This window comes from Melospiza georgiana, chromosome 5 (genome assembly GCF_028018845.1).
Source record: "Melospiza georgiana isolate bMelGeo1 chromosome 5, bMelGeo1.pri, whole genome shotgun sequence".
NCBI classification, from domain to species: Eukaryota; Metazoa; Chordata; class Aves; order Passeriformes; family Passerellidae; genus Melospiza; species Melospiza georgiana.
This window is the reverse complement of record NC_080434.1, coordinates 62,981,738-62,998,087: the sequence shown is the minus strand read 5'-3', so window position 1 is coordinate 62,998,087 and position 16,350 is coordinate 62,981,738. Positions and strand designations below refer to the sequence as shown.

The following is a 16,350-nucleotide window of genomic DNA, read 5'->3' as shown; positions in this document are numbered from 1 at the left end:
GAAACATGACTAAAAGAAAAAGGATGTTGAATGCAAATTATGCTGTTCATTAGAGTATAGAAGCTGAAACATCTTGAAGTATTGTGGAAATTTGATTGCAGATTCAGTAAGCACCTTGATTGATTTTTTATTTTTAAAGCAGAAGTTATTGTGATTGTTCTGCAGGGTGTATATTTAATCTAATTGTCATAAGCCCTCTAAATATGCTTCCTTTTTCATGGAGTTCTCTTCTAACCAGTATTTTTATTTTGCAGGAGATTGATGAAGCCTGCAAGAGGATAAAACGTGAAATTGATGACTTAGGTCCTGAAGTTGGTGACATAAAAATCATTCCATTGTATTCCACCCTTCCTCCACAGCAACAGCAAAGAATATTTGAACCTCCCCCACCGAAAAAACAAAATGGAGCAATAGGAAGAAAGGTAAATACTAAGCTGTGTTAGTGTTCTGTTCTGTAAGTAGCTACTCATAGTTGCATGGGCCATGAAATATGACTTTCAGCTCCTTTGAATGTATTTTAACATCAACAAGTACAAGGGGTTTTTTTAATGAAGCCCTGAAAATGCAGTATTTTATCACATTACAGTTTTTAGATAACTTGAAATTTGTCTCTCCATACAAATCAAAGTTCTGTCATCCATATATAGGGCCAGGATGTTGTGCTAACAGTGTCATTTGACTGAATGGAAATGGCATTCATTTAAGTTTCTTATGTGAAATATGATTTATGTGGAGGATGGGATTTTTTTCCATAAGTAATTGAGATGTGCTTTTTTTCCCCTTTTTTTTTTTGGAGACAATTTGGGCTGTCTCTAAGGAGTAGATTGTCAGGCAGGTTTTATCTGTTGCTTAAGGTTTATGAGAAGGTGCAAGTTATAACAAGTATGTTGAAGTTCAAGGTTTGTATTTTGGTAGTAATAAATGAAGAATTAAGGTTCTTTCATTAGGCAAAATCGATTGAGAAACTGAAAAACTTGAAATGACACAGTGAGTGTTCTTTGTTAAATTATTATGTCAATGCTCCAATAATCCATAGTAGAAGCTATGTGTTTTTTAGAAAGGAGTCATATTAAAGCTTCCTAAAACTAAACTCCTCTGCAGAACTGGCAGTCACAAAGCTAAGATTTTGAAGGTCAAAGCTGAATCATATGTGCTTTAGGCAGGGTTTGTTCCTTGATTATTTTTGTTTTTGTGCAGTACAATGCATGTATAATACTAGTGACAACTTTCTAGTGTTCTGGAAGAATAAATCACTTATTAAATTTAGTGAAATTATCTTCCTCTTCCTGGAGAAGTTGATTGCAGAAAGCATTCAGTCTCAAATCATGAAACTAATGCTGCAATAAAATTGTTTTTGCAAATGACTTAAATGAATGAATTTGCTTTTAACTAATAAGTGATAGCTATGTATTTAATTAAATTTTCACTCATGTTTAAAACTATGCCCTTCAGAATAGACAGGTTTTGGTTTTCTGCATAAGAGGATAACAAGTGCAGAGTGTAGTTTTTGTTCTGTTGAAATGACAGAGCCAGTACCAGTCTCTGAGAGGAGGACACTTGGTGTAGCAGCTGTTTCACTACAAGGAAAGTTGTTATGCCCAAAAGATCCCTGCTATAGGGAAAAGCAGGCACAGCATGTAGGCAACAGACTTAGACCTATGAAGTTACTTTTCCATGTTTGGCTGAAATATTCTGGCTTCCACATTTTACTTTTTATCCCCATAACAGATGTAACTATGAGTGAAAGTGCATCTGTGTTGTAATTTTTTTTTATGTTGGTTTAGTTTTAGTTAGTATTAGTGATCAATTAGTGAGCTTTAACTTCATGGAGTGGGAGATGCTGGAAGTAGTGTGCCATTTTGCTGTAGTAGTGATGGCAGCAGCTAGTAGATGCACCTTGACAACTTTCTGTCCTCTTTGAGCTAAGAAAGCAGCTATTATTGTGAGAAGGCTTAAGATTACAGACAAATATTCTGATTAACTAGTGAGAATGTTTTTTTAATTGAGGAAGACAAAGATGACTTAATGTTTCTATTGTCCTGTGATAAAGGCTCCTTGCCATCCTATCCCTTCTTGTCAGACTGCATTCTAGTTTCTGTTTCAGCAGCCTTAAGCATTGCTAGTTAATACATATGCAGTACAGAAACGTTTTTAGATATAGATACTATGTATGTTTTAATATTCAAAACAAAGTTTTACAATTAATCTCAGAAACTGCAAAACTGTACCTAAGGTTAATTATAAATCATTATTTTATATAGTTAAGTGCTAATTTGAATTGTTTGATGTTCAAGTAGCTTTGTACTTTGATGTAGACTTGAAAGATAGTATTTCTTCAGGCTTTTAAAAAGTTTCTTCTTTCTTTACAGTCATTGTCATTTTTTAAGCAATGTGACATTAACAAATGATATCTGTATGTGCAGTAGAATCCACTGTATAAATAACTTTTTTCCTTCTACCTTAGCAAAGTTCTGTATACATTAAATGAATTCAGGTACAAATTAAATTGTTGTACTGCTGTGGACTAAGCACATGAACTGTATTGAGTTCCTGATATTGAAGTGTCCTAATAGAAATCAGTGGTTAAAAGCAGGATAAAAACCTTTTGTCTCTGCTCTGTAATTAGTATTTGAAAAATCTGGGTGTGGATGGTTCTGTACATTAGCAGAAACAGAAAAACACAAAAATTAAATGAGGTATACACTATAGCAGCAAGCTGAATGTGGATTGACTAGACTTCTAATGTGAGAGTATGAGTTTAATTTGTATATTTAGTGCCTTACAAATTTTTAATGAAGATGTATTGAGATTTTGCACTGACTTGCACTGATATTTGTAGCTGTTATCTCCTCACTAATTTGTGCAGGTCACCTGTGAATGATATGCACAGTGTTTTCTGTTTGCTGGAGGAATTCTAAGTAGCACATCATTTTAGGGTGAAACACTGTAATTCCAAAATAATTGTCAGTGTTTTTCCTAAAATACTGCTTTCAATATGTTGTAGTATTTGGGCAAGCTTAGACCTTAAGAAGAGACAACTGAGTGTGATAAGTAGCTGACTGGCAAAGTGATCAGCAAGCAGGAAGGCAAATCAGCAGTCACAGGCCTCATTGTAATTCTGAACTAAGTATTAGGGGTCTCTCCAGTTCTAATTGATAAAGCACTAATGACAGAATGCTCTGAGTTAGGAAGTGAAGGGTAAGCACTTCTGATGAAGTCCTGAGCAGGTTTTGGATCTTTTCTGAGATGATAATGTGTAATAACCCAATTCAATGTGTTCGTTGTTGGGATGAGAGCTAATGGTATCCACAGCTTGTTACACTACGTCTCTGGACATAAAAATTTAAATGGTGGCAAATCAAGCCTTGGAACTCTGATAGTCACCTTTGCTTTAATTTTTGTATGTGACTCAACCTTCTGAAAGGCTAAGAATATAACATTAAAGATATGTAAAGGTGTTTGAATATCTGGTGATAGAAAAAGACAGTAGGAATTAAATACATATTTTCACAATTGTAGGTGGAATGTGTTGGTAACAGCTTTATTTCAAACCAAATTTAAAAAATCCTTTTCTGGTTAAAACATTCCATTTAATATTATTTAACCAGTTTACTGTGTTCAGGCTTTCAGAAAAAGGTAAAAAGCTAGAATTAATACATGATGTTAAAGGGCTCCAGTACAACTTGTTTTGTACCAACGATGTAAGAAAAGAAATTTAGTGGTTTCATAAGTTAAATTTTTGCTCTTCTTTTTCTCAGCTAACATTTGTTATGTTAGATAGACCCATAGGGGAGCAAAAAACAGTGGATGAAGACTGCTTTCTTTTCACTAGGAGTTCCTCTGGTTGATTTTAGATCATCCTGTGAAAGTGTTGGAGAGGAGCTCTGGTAGCGATTGATTAAGTGATGGAAAGTTTACTGAAAGTTATTTGTGCAGAGGCAGAATTGGAGCCCTTCATCTTTACGATGAAGTGGTTTCATTTAATTGTTTGGGTTTTTGTTGTTGTTGGTTTTTTTTTTGACAGGTTGTGGTGTCCACTAACATTGCTGAGACCTCATTGACAATAGATGGCGTGGTGTTTGTGATTGATCCTGGCTTTGCAAAACAGAAGGTAAGTACCATATTTTTTTCTCTTTATAGTAGGAAAGGTGATGGAATCTGGTTTGCTCAGGCTTCTCTTCCCTTTGCAAACGTTTGACAGGCCTTTTTACAGTTGAAATCTTGAATTTGGTTGGTTTGGAATTTGTTTTGTTTTTAACTTACAATTTTTACACTTTGCACTTAGTTCGCGAACTTTTTCTAGCTAAAGTTTTTTTACAAAAAGAAAGAAATGTGAGAATTTGGTGTTTGACTTGGAATATAGTTTTTTCTAGATACTTTAGGAAGGGCAGTTTTGTACTGTTAGTCTGTGCTTGAGGATGCTCAAGTAAAACAAATTGTATGAAAGTAAATAAAATGGTTCTAGAAGCCTTCTCTTCTTTTAAGTCGCTGTAGAAAACTCCAGCACTAAAATGAGAAGAAATGATCCCTGCTGTTTCATGTCACTATTTGTCATGTACTGTTGCAGCCCTGAAGATTGTAATCAAGCTTGTATTGTGGTTCTTGGAACATCATAGGGTGTTCAGAGGAACTGAAGTAGCTTTCCTACAGTCAACCCAGTAACTACATAAAATAAAATATGAATGTCGCTGGCTTAATTTGGTTTTTTCACTAAATGTAGCTCTCTTTATAAGTTGGTTTCTTAGTCTTTTCCTTTAATAGTGGTACACATTTTCAGCCTTTTTAACTTTTGCAAAATGAGACAGGCACACAGGAGAACGTGAGTACAGCCAGTGTATTTTTATGCACAAATTCCAATCACCATTAAGGCTGAACTTTTTTCACAAATAGTTCTTTTTGCATTCTTCCAGTATAAGAACTAAGGTTTCTCTACATATTTTATAGTGAATCATACCAGAAAGGTCTTAAAACATGGACTGAAAATGTCTTCAGCTGACACTGCTGTTTGACTACTGCCTTTGTTTCCAATGTATTCCTTTCCGCGAGCCCTATTGAGTTGGCAGTGCTGCTGTTTAGATACAGCTGCAGTGGAAGTTTTACTGTAAATACCAGCAGATATTTTGTATTGTCATAGTCTGCATGTACCCTTGAAATACAGTTTTGTCATCAGTCTGATCTTTACAGTTGCATGAAACCTTAATGTTAGATTTTTCTGATCTTGAATATGATTATTCAGTCTTGTAGCCTTGAGAGGCTACCTAGAACAGAGCTAGGCAGAGTTAAAGGAATAAAGTAGGAATTTATTAAAAAGCCTGCAAAGGATACCCAAGATGGATGCCTGGTCTGAGTTTTCACACTTGGATAAGTTTTGGTTGATTTACATATTGGGGTTAATTGTCCAATTACACATTCAGGTTATGAAGTCCCATCCTCCCAAATTCGCTGTTGTTGACGCTTTTGGGGCCCGAAGCTGTAACATGTAATGGTGTCCTTGGTTCTCAGGCTGGAAAAGGATTGTTTTGTCAGACTGACCTGTGAAGAGAACTTGCTAACTCTTTATATGAAGCTCAGAGTTACACTCTAAGGCAGTACAGAATCTGAAAAATATGAAAGCTAAAACTTAAGACATCAGTAGTTATATCAAGACAACATTTTTATGGGACTTTTTAAGCACCACGAGTGCTTAGCACTATGTAGAACAAATTGGACACATTCCATTTGCCATGAAAATCCTATCTAAAAATATATTTAAGGATAGGGAGCCTGGTAGGAGTTGCTGCTAACAGATGAATAAAAAATGCTGTTCTCTAGGCAGTTGTATCTGAAGCTCTCCAGAGTCTTTTGTAGCCTTTTTTTTTTTTTTTTGTTTTCAGATACATACAACTTGTGCAGAAGCTGTGTTTAAAAATAAGTTTAAAGCAGTTTGGGTAGTTGTCCTATCCATGAACATAGTTTATTCTTTAACGTTTCATCCTGCTCTGCCTCCACTTTGAAATAGGTGTACAATCCTCGGATCAGAGTGGAGTCTCTGCTGGTGACTGCCATCAGTAAAGCGTCTGCCCAGCAGCGAGCTGGCCGTGCTGGTCGTACTCGGCCAGGCAAGTGCTTCAGGCTTTATACAGAGAAAGCCTACAAAACTGAAATGCAGGTAAGATGTGCTTTTTAAATGGTGTATATAAGGACGTCTGTAAGGTTTTTGAGTGTTGTGGTATTAAACAAAACGAGAATTTGAATACTTATGTAGTATAAAGTGTCTGAAGTGTTACAAATTTTCTTTTTTTTTTCCCCCTCACCCCCCCAGGACAACACATACCCTGAAATTTTGAGGTCTAACTTAGGATCTGTAGTATTACAGCTCAAGAAGCTTGGTATAGATGATTTGGTGCACTTTGATTTTATGGATCCTCCAGGTATCTCTTTCCGTCTTTACAATCTTTTATTTCTATGACTACTTTATATAATGACAACATGGAATAAATTCTCTCATTGTTTTTTTTCTGTTTTTTTAAATTGTAATCTTTAAGGAATTGTCTTTTGTTTATCCTGAAATTTAGTGCTCTGTGTCATATCCAAGCAAGCTTTTTCTTTCTGTGTAAGAGGTTTTAATGGGACCAAGGAAGCTACTGAAAGCCCCTTGCCTTCAGAGAATAAGAGCAAATTCTTGGCATTACAAAGTCTGTTATTTAAGGTTTTTATTTATCACCTTGATTGCACATTCTAATTGTGCAATCAGGTAACAACTGTTTGTAAATAAAATGGGCTGGTGTTTTTAAAGCTGAATAATACATGATTTGGTTCTAACTAGTTTTTATGCATCTTTCTTCTAAGTTTTAACTGTTCATATATGCTTCAGAAATAAGTGGGTGATATTACTAATCAGAAAAGTAAATCAGTCATATATAAATAGGTGAATTAGTATTTTTTCCCGTTAAATAAAAATCTGACCTAATATGTAAGTTTTAAAATAGTTCTACAGAACAGTTAAAGTCTTTGTTCTGTGTAACATGCATGACAGCTTAGCAGAAAGACTTTTAGATTTCATTTTATTTTTCTTTGTGGGTTACTACTGGCTATGTGAGGAGTGCGAGATAAAGAGAACATTCTTAGTGGCTTTCTGAAAGGCTGTAGGTATCTAGGGTTAATGGCTGAAATTTTGGGACTATTGATTTATTTAGTATGGAACAAGGGAAAAAGTATCTGCAGGAAGAAGTGGTATTACTGGTACTGAATATTTCACAATGCCACTGCTGTTTGAATTTTGAAGAGCAGTAATCTTCAAACATTCAAAGCTTGTGATTAATTTTAAAGCTTTTCTAAGTGTTCCCTCCCTGCTGCCCCCATTCATTCATGCTTGGGCGTGTATTCCTGGATTTGGCAACAGTTTTGCATTTGGACGCCAGTGAATGGAGAACCAGAAAAAAAAAAAAAAAAAGATACCTAGTAACAGTCTGTGCTTCCTTGGTTTTTGCTGATTCAGAGAGTTTGGGTAATATGCGAATTTACATATTTTTTTTTTCTTTCAGCTCCTGAAACTCTGATGAGAGCCTTAGAGCTTTTAAATTATCTGGCTGCTTTAAATGATGATGGAGACTTGACTGAGTTGGGATCCATGATGGCTGAATTTCCATTGGATCCACAGCTGGCTAAAATGGTTATTGCAAGCTGTGACTACAACTGTTCTAATGAGGTCCTATCTATTACTGCCATGTTGTCAGGTAATAGCAGGAAAAGAGAAACTAAACAAATTGCACATCGTCAGTTTGGGGAAAATTTAATTTTCCTACATCAGAAAAATAACATAAATATAGTTTTAATAAAATTAGATTTACTTTTTGAAACTTCATATATGGGTTCAGTTATTATGGATTTATATAGAGACCTTGAAGCTAATGAGTAGTAATGTTGAAAACTACTGCATAAAATGATCTAAGTGTTTGCTCCTAATATCAGTTAAAAATCTATATATATAAATGGTTGGGGACGGGAAACCAGGCTAGTGAAGAGAAATTTGCATTTAGGTTCATAGTGAAGCCCAGAAATGTCATCTCGACCACTAATTTTTGAGGCAGTAAAATCTCTTTTGTATTGTGCATTCTTCTGCACTTTGATAAGTCACAGTCTTCCCAAAGGTGTTGGAGTATAATTTCTATTAAATCATAAGCTTGTACATGATACATTTTCCAGTTACTAAATGGCAAAACTGGAAAACAGTCAGTACTTTGAAAGGGGAAAAAGAAGCTTGGAAGGAAGCTGTATCTTTATAAAAATTAACTGAGGTGTACAGTTGTACTTTGCTGCTGTTACATGAATAGCTCTGTGTCGGAGCAGAGCTGCTTGCTGAGAGAGCTAAATGAGAGGAAAATGTTACCAGCAAACCTTGTATTTAATTTCCCCATTGTGTAGAAGTGACTTTGTTTTATGACTAGAGGTCATAGGGCAAGCAGCAGGTTTTAATCTGTTATGAAAATGGGGGTGCTCATACTCATAAGAACACTTTAATCTTTGGGATGTGATAACTTACCGGGCTCTCCACAGTGCAGGTGGATTGCTGACATGCTTTACTTGGTTGGGTAGAGAAAAAAAAAAGTTTTGACTAAGTGTAAAATCTGTTGCTTCAGTTTAGTTTTACAATATATTTATATGAACATTTTTAAGAACAAGTTAAAATGTCTGTTTCAGAGTTATGATTGTTCAGACTCAGAGCAGATGGGCAGGGCAGAATCATAATATTTTTCTTTAATTAAATGGTAGCATTAATTGCGGAGGTGGTGGTAGGTTGGTGCCTGTCTTTCTCTTCTCTTCCCCCTTCTCCCCCCAGTATCTACTGTAGAACAAGTATTTTTGTTTAGTATTTTTGTCTGTGGCCTTCAATTGATTTGCCTTACTGCTTTTCCAATTTACCTTTCCCCAGGCCATGATATTTTCTTTGGTTTACACCGTAATTAACATAATGATAAATAAGTTTTGGGGAAAAAAAAAAGAAATTGATTAAAGCTGGTTAATGTATGGGTCATAACCAAAACATTACTCTTAAAAAACCCATAGTCCTGATCTTTGGGAGGGCTGTTTCCCAAAGTAAGCACTTGAAACCAGCAGCATAATAAATAGTGTATTTTGGTGCATTAAGTGCACATAAAGTTTGTCAGGTTGTTGATCGGAATCCATGTATTTAGTTTGGACTGAATGGGAAACTAGGTGACAGAAAAGAGCAAAAGTAGCATTAAAAATGAGCAGATTAAATGATTATACTACATTTTATAAGAGCCATGGTGTCATGCTGTAGTATGGAAAGTACTATTACTTTTCAAAACACTGATTTAAGACAGTGATAGAATAATCTGGATTTTGCTTTTATTAGTATGAATTAGAAAATAAAATACACTTGATGTTATCTCTTTTTTTCAAATGCAGGACCCATTATACAGGGTGTTTATTTCATGCCTGCATTTCCATTTTCTTTAATGCATTGGTCTTTGTTGATTTGTTACCATGATTCACTGCTACAGTGTAAATGTTTTTACTCAAGTTGCATCTCTGGTATCCAGCTCACAATATCTCATGCTTTGGGGCTTCTATGCAAATTTAAGACTAAAGAAAAACTACATAACACTGCATAAAAAAGCCCTCATTTGGGAGGGATATATCATATGCAGAGGTGTTCTCATGTGATTGCCGGGCTTCAGTTAATGAGAAAACTAATGTAGTCCCAAGCAGCTGGAAAACGATAAAAGATTTTTAGTATTTAATCATTAACATTATTGAAATTTAACCTCTTAAAAATTACACTTAAAACCAAACTGATTTATTTTCTGGTGTGGAGCTCTATAAAGTATATCACAAAATGGGTAAGGTTGGAAGGAATCACAGTGGGTGACCTGGCTCCCTGCTCCAGCAGATCTCTTTATAACTACTTTCAAGATCTTGTGGATTGATATCAATCTTACAATTTACTAGAATGTTGACAGACCATGAATTAAGTAGGCTGCAATACTGTTTATGGTCTTTGCTAGTTTGTGGCTGGAAAAGAGATGGTAACATATGATTTTTGGATGGAAGTGAGAACAGTCAGATGTATGTAAGAGAATATAATGATGAAATTAATGTTGCATTTTTTAATCTATATTTTTTATTTGAAGTAGTGCCAAAGGACGGTTTAACCTTCCACCACTACCGCTACCATCACAGCCTTTAGACTTATTAATACCTTCATTCACATGTTTCTGTATACCAGTGCTGATAGCAATACCATGTGGGAAGAGACTTAAATGGTGTGTTCTGTCTAGTAACAGACTTGTCATAATCAAACCTCAAGTTGGTTTAGACTGTGCTAGTACACTACAGTTTCAGAAATATTTACATTGCAGGGGCTTTCTGAAAAAGCAGATTTGTAATTAAAGTGTTTAATTCCATGGGGTACTAGCTCCTGGTAGAGCTATCAGCACTGGATTTGAACTAAGATTTGTTTAGCCTTCCAGTCTGTGTAGGTAACCTTGATGGCCTTCAGACTAGAGATTTTGATGCATACATATAATTCTATTTAAATAATCAGGTACTCTGTAGCTTTGAAACCCTCTTGTCTTACAGATGTGGTTAGGTGTTGATGTACCAAATCAAGGTAGTAAACAGTCCAAGATGCAGTTGGAGGCCATCCTGCCCTGCCCTATGCTCTGTGCACTGACCTAGCTAGGCCTTGTTCCTCTATCTGTGAATGCGTGACTCATCGATATGGGCGTTTGTGTTGGGCCCATACCAACCTTGTTTAGTCCCACAGTGTTTTGTTCGCCCCACGGAAGCAAAGAAAGCAGCAGATGAAGCCAAGATGAGGTTTGCCCACATAGATGGAGATCATTTGACGTTGCTGAATGTCTACCATGCTTTCAAGCAAAGTAAGTCTGTGTCTGTTTTAGTAAAACTATTTATGCTTTGTGCTGCCAGCTTCCATTTCTGGGTTCCAAGGACACTTGAAGGGCTTGGTTTTTGTTATTTAAGTGCTGCTTTCCTTTGGGGGTCAAACAAAACCAAAACACTACCCAAGCAATCTTGTAATAAACTGATGAGCATGCAAACAAGCCAGGCTTTTAAATCAATGCTGGGTAACCTTGGACAGAAGGAAGCAAATGTTCCTGTAATTAGGAAATATTGGAAGTTTATTTAACATTAATTACAAAAAATAGGCATAATTGCTTAGTGATTTTTTCAGGGAGAGCAGTGCAGAAAAAAACGTGAATTTGGAGAAGGATATGGCCTTAGAAAAAAAATCTTTTTAATTCTGATTTCTTAATGTGGTTAGGAAGTCTGTAATAAGGCTTTGGAATAGATTGAGAGACAAAGGCATGATGCATCAACAAGAAGTAACATAGAACTGTATGATACATATGTTTCAATTATGTAATTTTTGTGGATGGAATTTAGAGATAATATATGATCCTCTTCAACATAGCCAAAGTGTATTTTAGCAGCTTAAAGAAGATAAGAATGAAGAGATGAAGCTAGTTCTCTTCAAAAAATGAGAAAGTGACCCACTTTTTAAACTGACTTATATTGGTGGCAAATAAAAAGATGGCTATAAACTGCCAGCCATGGGGACTTAGGTGCTCCAGTTACACTTTCCTGTTAGCAAACAAAAAGCAAGCAGTCTTTTTACCCTGAGTTAAAAGAAATGCAGCTTAATGCCCCTTTCTGTTACAGGTTTGATGTAGAAATTCTGTATTGAAACCTTCTAACACTGTCATTATATGACAATCTAAAATAAGTGCCAAAGTCAACAAATACATTCAGTTTACAATACAAACAATAGCTGAGAAAGTTTTATGAAACATCTGTAAATAAAAATGTGTGTTGCTTTTTTTTTTCCTGTTAGCTTTTTCATTAATAGGATGCAGAATAACTGGCAGACAATTTGTGGATGTTTCTGGAAACCACTACTTTAATACTCAGGTTACTGAGGGGATGGAGCTATTTCAGGAATCATCTTGTAAAATTGTGAATGGTCTTCTAGAATCAGAAAACAAAATGCTTCTACTGTTTGTATACAAACAGTATAGAACAATATAAAACATTTATGGGTTATCCATGATGCATAGTTCAGTTGGCTCAGCAAGTAGTATGCTATGGTACTGTACAGTAGAATCATAAGTGTGCAACAGCTTTTTTCATACTTCATTTAAAATATATTCTGTAAGGTAAAGTGTAAGAAAGAACTTGGACTTACCTCGAATTCCATAACATTCATTCTTTTCAGTGCAAATTAAGAAGAGTCTCTTCTTTCCAAGAATTACCTTAAGTTTTAATTCTTAAGACTGGCTTTGTTGGATTATTAAACTGACAAAGATTAGAAGAGCATTACTTGAAAAGTCAGAGAATAGCTTGGGAGAACTAGGTTTTTTGATGTGAAACATGCAGGTATTGATACTGACAGAATGGCTGAGGCTTGCTGTTTCATCAGATTTCTCTGAGCTACCAGCAGTAGGAACAGCTGGAGTACAGAGTTCTGTTACAGTGGCTGTATTTTACCAGTCACATTTACTTAAACTACTGTGAGGTGTGTCACACTTTGAGAACAGACTGTATAGCTCTTAGCTTTTACTTGATGTTTAGTAGGGTTTCATCTCTCAGATACAGCATAGTTATGTACAGTTATCTTGTCTGTTCATTGCATGCTGCAGTCAAAGGCCGTGCAGTGCTCCTGACATCATGTTACATTTTACACTTCAAGTTTGGAAGATGTTTTTCTAGTTGTAGGGTGGGATTTTTGAAGTGTCCAATATTTAGTGGTATGGTATTTCAGTAAAACAGCAGTGATTGTATTTGTTACATTGGTGAGGAGGGGAAAACCCCTGCTTTTCTTCTGTCCAGACCACGTGCTTCCTGGATAGAAAAGTTTGGCAAGTTACCTAGTGCAGGAAATCAACTGAATTAACCAAGAGCTGTTACCATTTATAAAAGTTTATGGATATTTTTTTCTGGTTCATCTGACTGATGAATTGGTTAGTTGCTATTTCATTTACTTGTTCTAATTTTGATTCATGTTTTCTGATGTTGCAGATCATGAGTCGGTTCAGTGGTGTTACGACAACTTCATTAACTACAGGTCCCTGATGTCTGCAGACAATGTACGCCAGCAGCTGTCACGAATCATGGATAGATTTAATTTGCCTCGTAGAAGCACAGATTTTACCAGTCGAGACTATTACATCAACATAAGAAAGGCATTAGTTACTGGGTATTTCATGCAGGTATGTGTGTATTCTCATAGAGAAAGTAGTTCAGTGTTTATGTGGCTCATAATGTTAGTGTTGTTGTTATAGTTTGCTAAAGCTTAATAAATGTTACTTAAATTACATGTGGCTTACTATAGTACCATGTAGTCTTTGTCAAGTTGCTAGGTGATGACTCAAGTAGCACATTCTTTAGTCAAATGAAAGAAAAATTGAAGGCAGTCTTACCAGTGTATCAAAATCTCCTTTCTGCTATGAGCATTCATGAAGTAACTACATAAAACATTTCAAAGTAACTGCAGAATATATAGTTCTAAAGTTATTTGTAATCTGATACCAAAAGGGGAAGTATAGAGATATGTAAATATGAAAAGAACATGATACTCACAGAAAGACAGTATTTTCATTTGTATATTTTTCCATATTTATATTTCAATTTTCAATTACATGAGTCAGATACTGGAGCCCTTCTGTAATCTCAAGATGTATACTGTTTGAAATGCATTTGCCAGTTGAGCCAGGATGCTGTGAAAGCCAGTCTCCACTGCTGCCACCTGCATGCTTTGCATTTCAGGTTAAGCAGTACCCCAAGCTAGAATGCAGACTGCTTGGGTGTTTGTCTATTTTTTGTTTGGTTTGTTTGTTTTGTTTTGTTTTTTCCCCCCCTTAGTCCCATCCTGCTGTGTTTTTTCTCTTCAACATTCATCCTTGAAACTGCTAGAGTCTCTTTTCTGGCTCTTGCAGAAAAATTCACAAACTGTAAATCTCCATGCTCGTTGTTTTTGGACTGTTGTGATAATGCTTTTCATAGCGAAAAAGCATTGGACACGTCTCTGCAGCATCTCTGCTAGAGCCTAAAACCTCACTTCTGGAGAGTACAATCTTGTTATCTTTAGGAGGCTGACCAGTGCCCATTACATTTCCTGATTTTTCCCTTGCACTGCACTCTGGTGGTGTTCAAACACAAACACTGCCAGCTGGTCAGTGCCGTGCAGGTGAGGATGGCGTGGGCCTGACAAGCACTGCACTCACACACCCAGCTGGGGCACAGACTTGGGCACCCCTTCCTTAAACTGCCCCTGCCAAGTGTTGTCTCCAGAACTCAGCCAGCCAGTCTGCAGCAAAAACATCTTCTGGGTTTTCAGAATACAGAAGTATCAATGTCAGCAGCTGCATTTCACTGTAATACAAATGTGAGATTAAGGCTGTTGGCTGCTTTTAAATAATTAAATGGTTCTAAAGCCTTACTTGTTGTAACCTTTCAGGCAAGTAGACTGCAACTGTGTTCAGTCTTTGAATTTGGGACATGTTTTCTGCATATTTCTTGGCAAATGCTTCAGAATACATTCCCACCTACACCTTTACTTCTGTAAATGTTTTGAAAGACAAAGAACAGTTCTGCCCAGCATTCCATTTTGGGCCCCAGGCAGGTCTGTGTCACAGCTGCACTTCGGTTTGGCACTGTACCCCTTGCCTTCTTTCACTTAGTTGGACCTGTGGGGAGGCCATGTACTTGGAAGCTGGTGTGCTCTCTGTTTGTTTTATGTTACTTGGAGCAAAACTTGTCCTCTAATTGGTGTTTTCCTATTAGAAAACACCTATTCCCATGCATGGGGAGCTGCACCAGTGTTGGTGCAAGTAGATTTTTGGTCTCTTGTATTGTAGGATTTAAAGATCTGACTTAGTATTTTTGCTGTGAATACAGTAGTAAGTAGGCTCATGCAGATGAAAATTAAAACAGATGAAAATTAAAGAAGTCTGCTTGGGCTTCCATGGTCGGTAGGTTCTTTACTGCCTCCCTCACACAAAATGCCTAGGAGAATTTTTGAGGTGTATCAGGATGTAGGTATAGCTGACCTGTTGGAGCTATTTGGAGTGGAAGCCATTTCAGCTGTTGCTCTTCTGTTTCAAAGTGTTGGTCTATTTTAGTTTGAGTTTCTTCAGCTCTTTAAACCTTCATGATAGTGTGGTATGTATTTGACCTTGACTCTGAACTTTTTATGGTGAATTCCATGTTGCTTTAAGAAACCTTCAGTAGAAAAATTTTTAAAACTCAGATGTTATTTACCAGCAGCTGAAGTACTTACAGTTGTAGTCTGTATACACATTACACCCTCTCTAAGCTAATATTCAGGCTGTAGCATTTGGGGGCTCTTGTTCAGAAAACCTTAGTAATGAAATGCATACATCATCCTTTGTCCTCTTAGTAGAGAACATGTGTGGAATTCCAAGTGTGGGCACTTGTGAAATGTGTGCATGTACTCTAGATAGCTTCTGCATGTAAAGTACTGAGGTGTGTGGACAACACATGGCAGAAGTTGATCTTCAAACTTTATAAATTTAAAAAGGCAGTGTGAAGTGGAAAAAAGCAGTAGTAACCATTGTCTTGAAATACTTCTCATTTGCTGCATGGTTTAGACTTTGGTAATTGCCTACTGTCCTAAAACCAGTCATAAAAATTCACTGTAGAATTTTCTGTACTAATCAAGATATGTAGTTTATGTCAGGCAGTATGGGCTTGTACTGAATGTTGTAATTGTACTGGTTATGTAATCAGTACTAAGTACTGTATACCTGCCTTCAGTTGTGTGTCATAGACAGATAAATGTGGAATTCCTGCTGGTGATGAATCATCTCTTTACCCTTCATATTTAAATGCAAATTTGAATTCCAGTAAATCTACCATAGACAAGCAAAGTGAATAGTAAAATAATTTAAAACTGTCAACAGTTCTGTGTATAGTAAAACTTACAGAAAGATAGATATTGACAAGTTAAATGTCTTTTAAAATTTTTGTGCTGTGTCTCAGATTTCTTCTAGTTTCTATAATGCAAAACTTCTAAAAATAACTTTCTTTATCACACATCAGAATATGCAAAGGATATGTAAAATACAGCAAGGGTGGTCTTTGCAAAAAGAGAAGCACTGATTTCTCAATTACTTTGTACCAGACATAGTCTGGCTTACAAAGGGAGAGGAATTGGCATATTGTACTGTGTAGTATATTTGTAATTTGGTAATAAATTTACGGAACTATGTATAGATCATTTCTCCTACTTCTGTTAAGTAACTAAGCATACTTTATGGAAAAGTCTAAATAGGATAAATACTGTAGCTTACTGTTAGGTGGGGA

General features: G+C 36.1%; 1 protein-coding gene across 1 annotated transcript in view; it reads left to right on the top strand.

Annotated features, from left to right (window-relative positions):
• The window catches only part of DHX15 (DEAH-box helicase 15), a 45,365-nt gene that overhangs the window by 22,937 nt on the left and 6,078 nt on the right, over positions 1-16,350 (top strand). Inside the window, exons 6-12 of the mRNA XM_058025347.1 lie at positions 255-422; positions 4,025-4,111; positions 5,999-6,148; positions 6,302-6,410; positions 7,524-7,715; positions 10,764-10,886; positions 13,045-13,235. Of these exons, the coding sequence (XP_057881330.1) occupies positions 255-422; positions 4,025-4,111; positions 5,999-6,148; positions 6,302-6,410; positions 7,524-7,715; positions 10,764-10,886; positions 13,045-13,235 (1,020 nt within the window). The remainder of the gene's footprint in view (positions 1-254; positions 423-4,024; positions 4,112-5,998; positions 6,149-6,301; positions 6,411-7,523; positions 7,716-10,763; positions 10,887-13,044; positions 13,236-16,350) is intronic.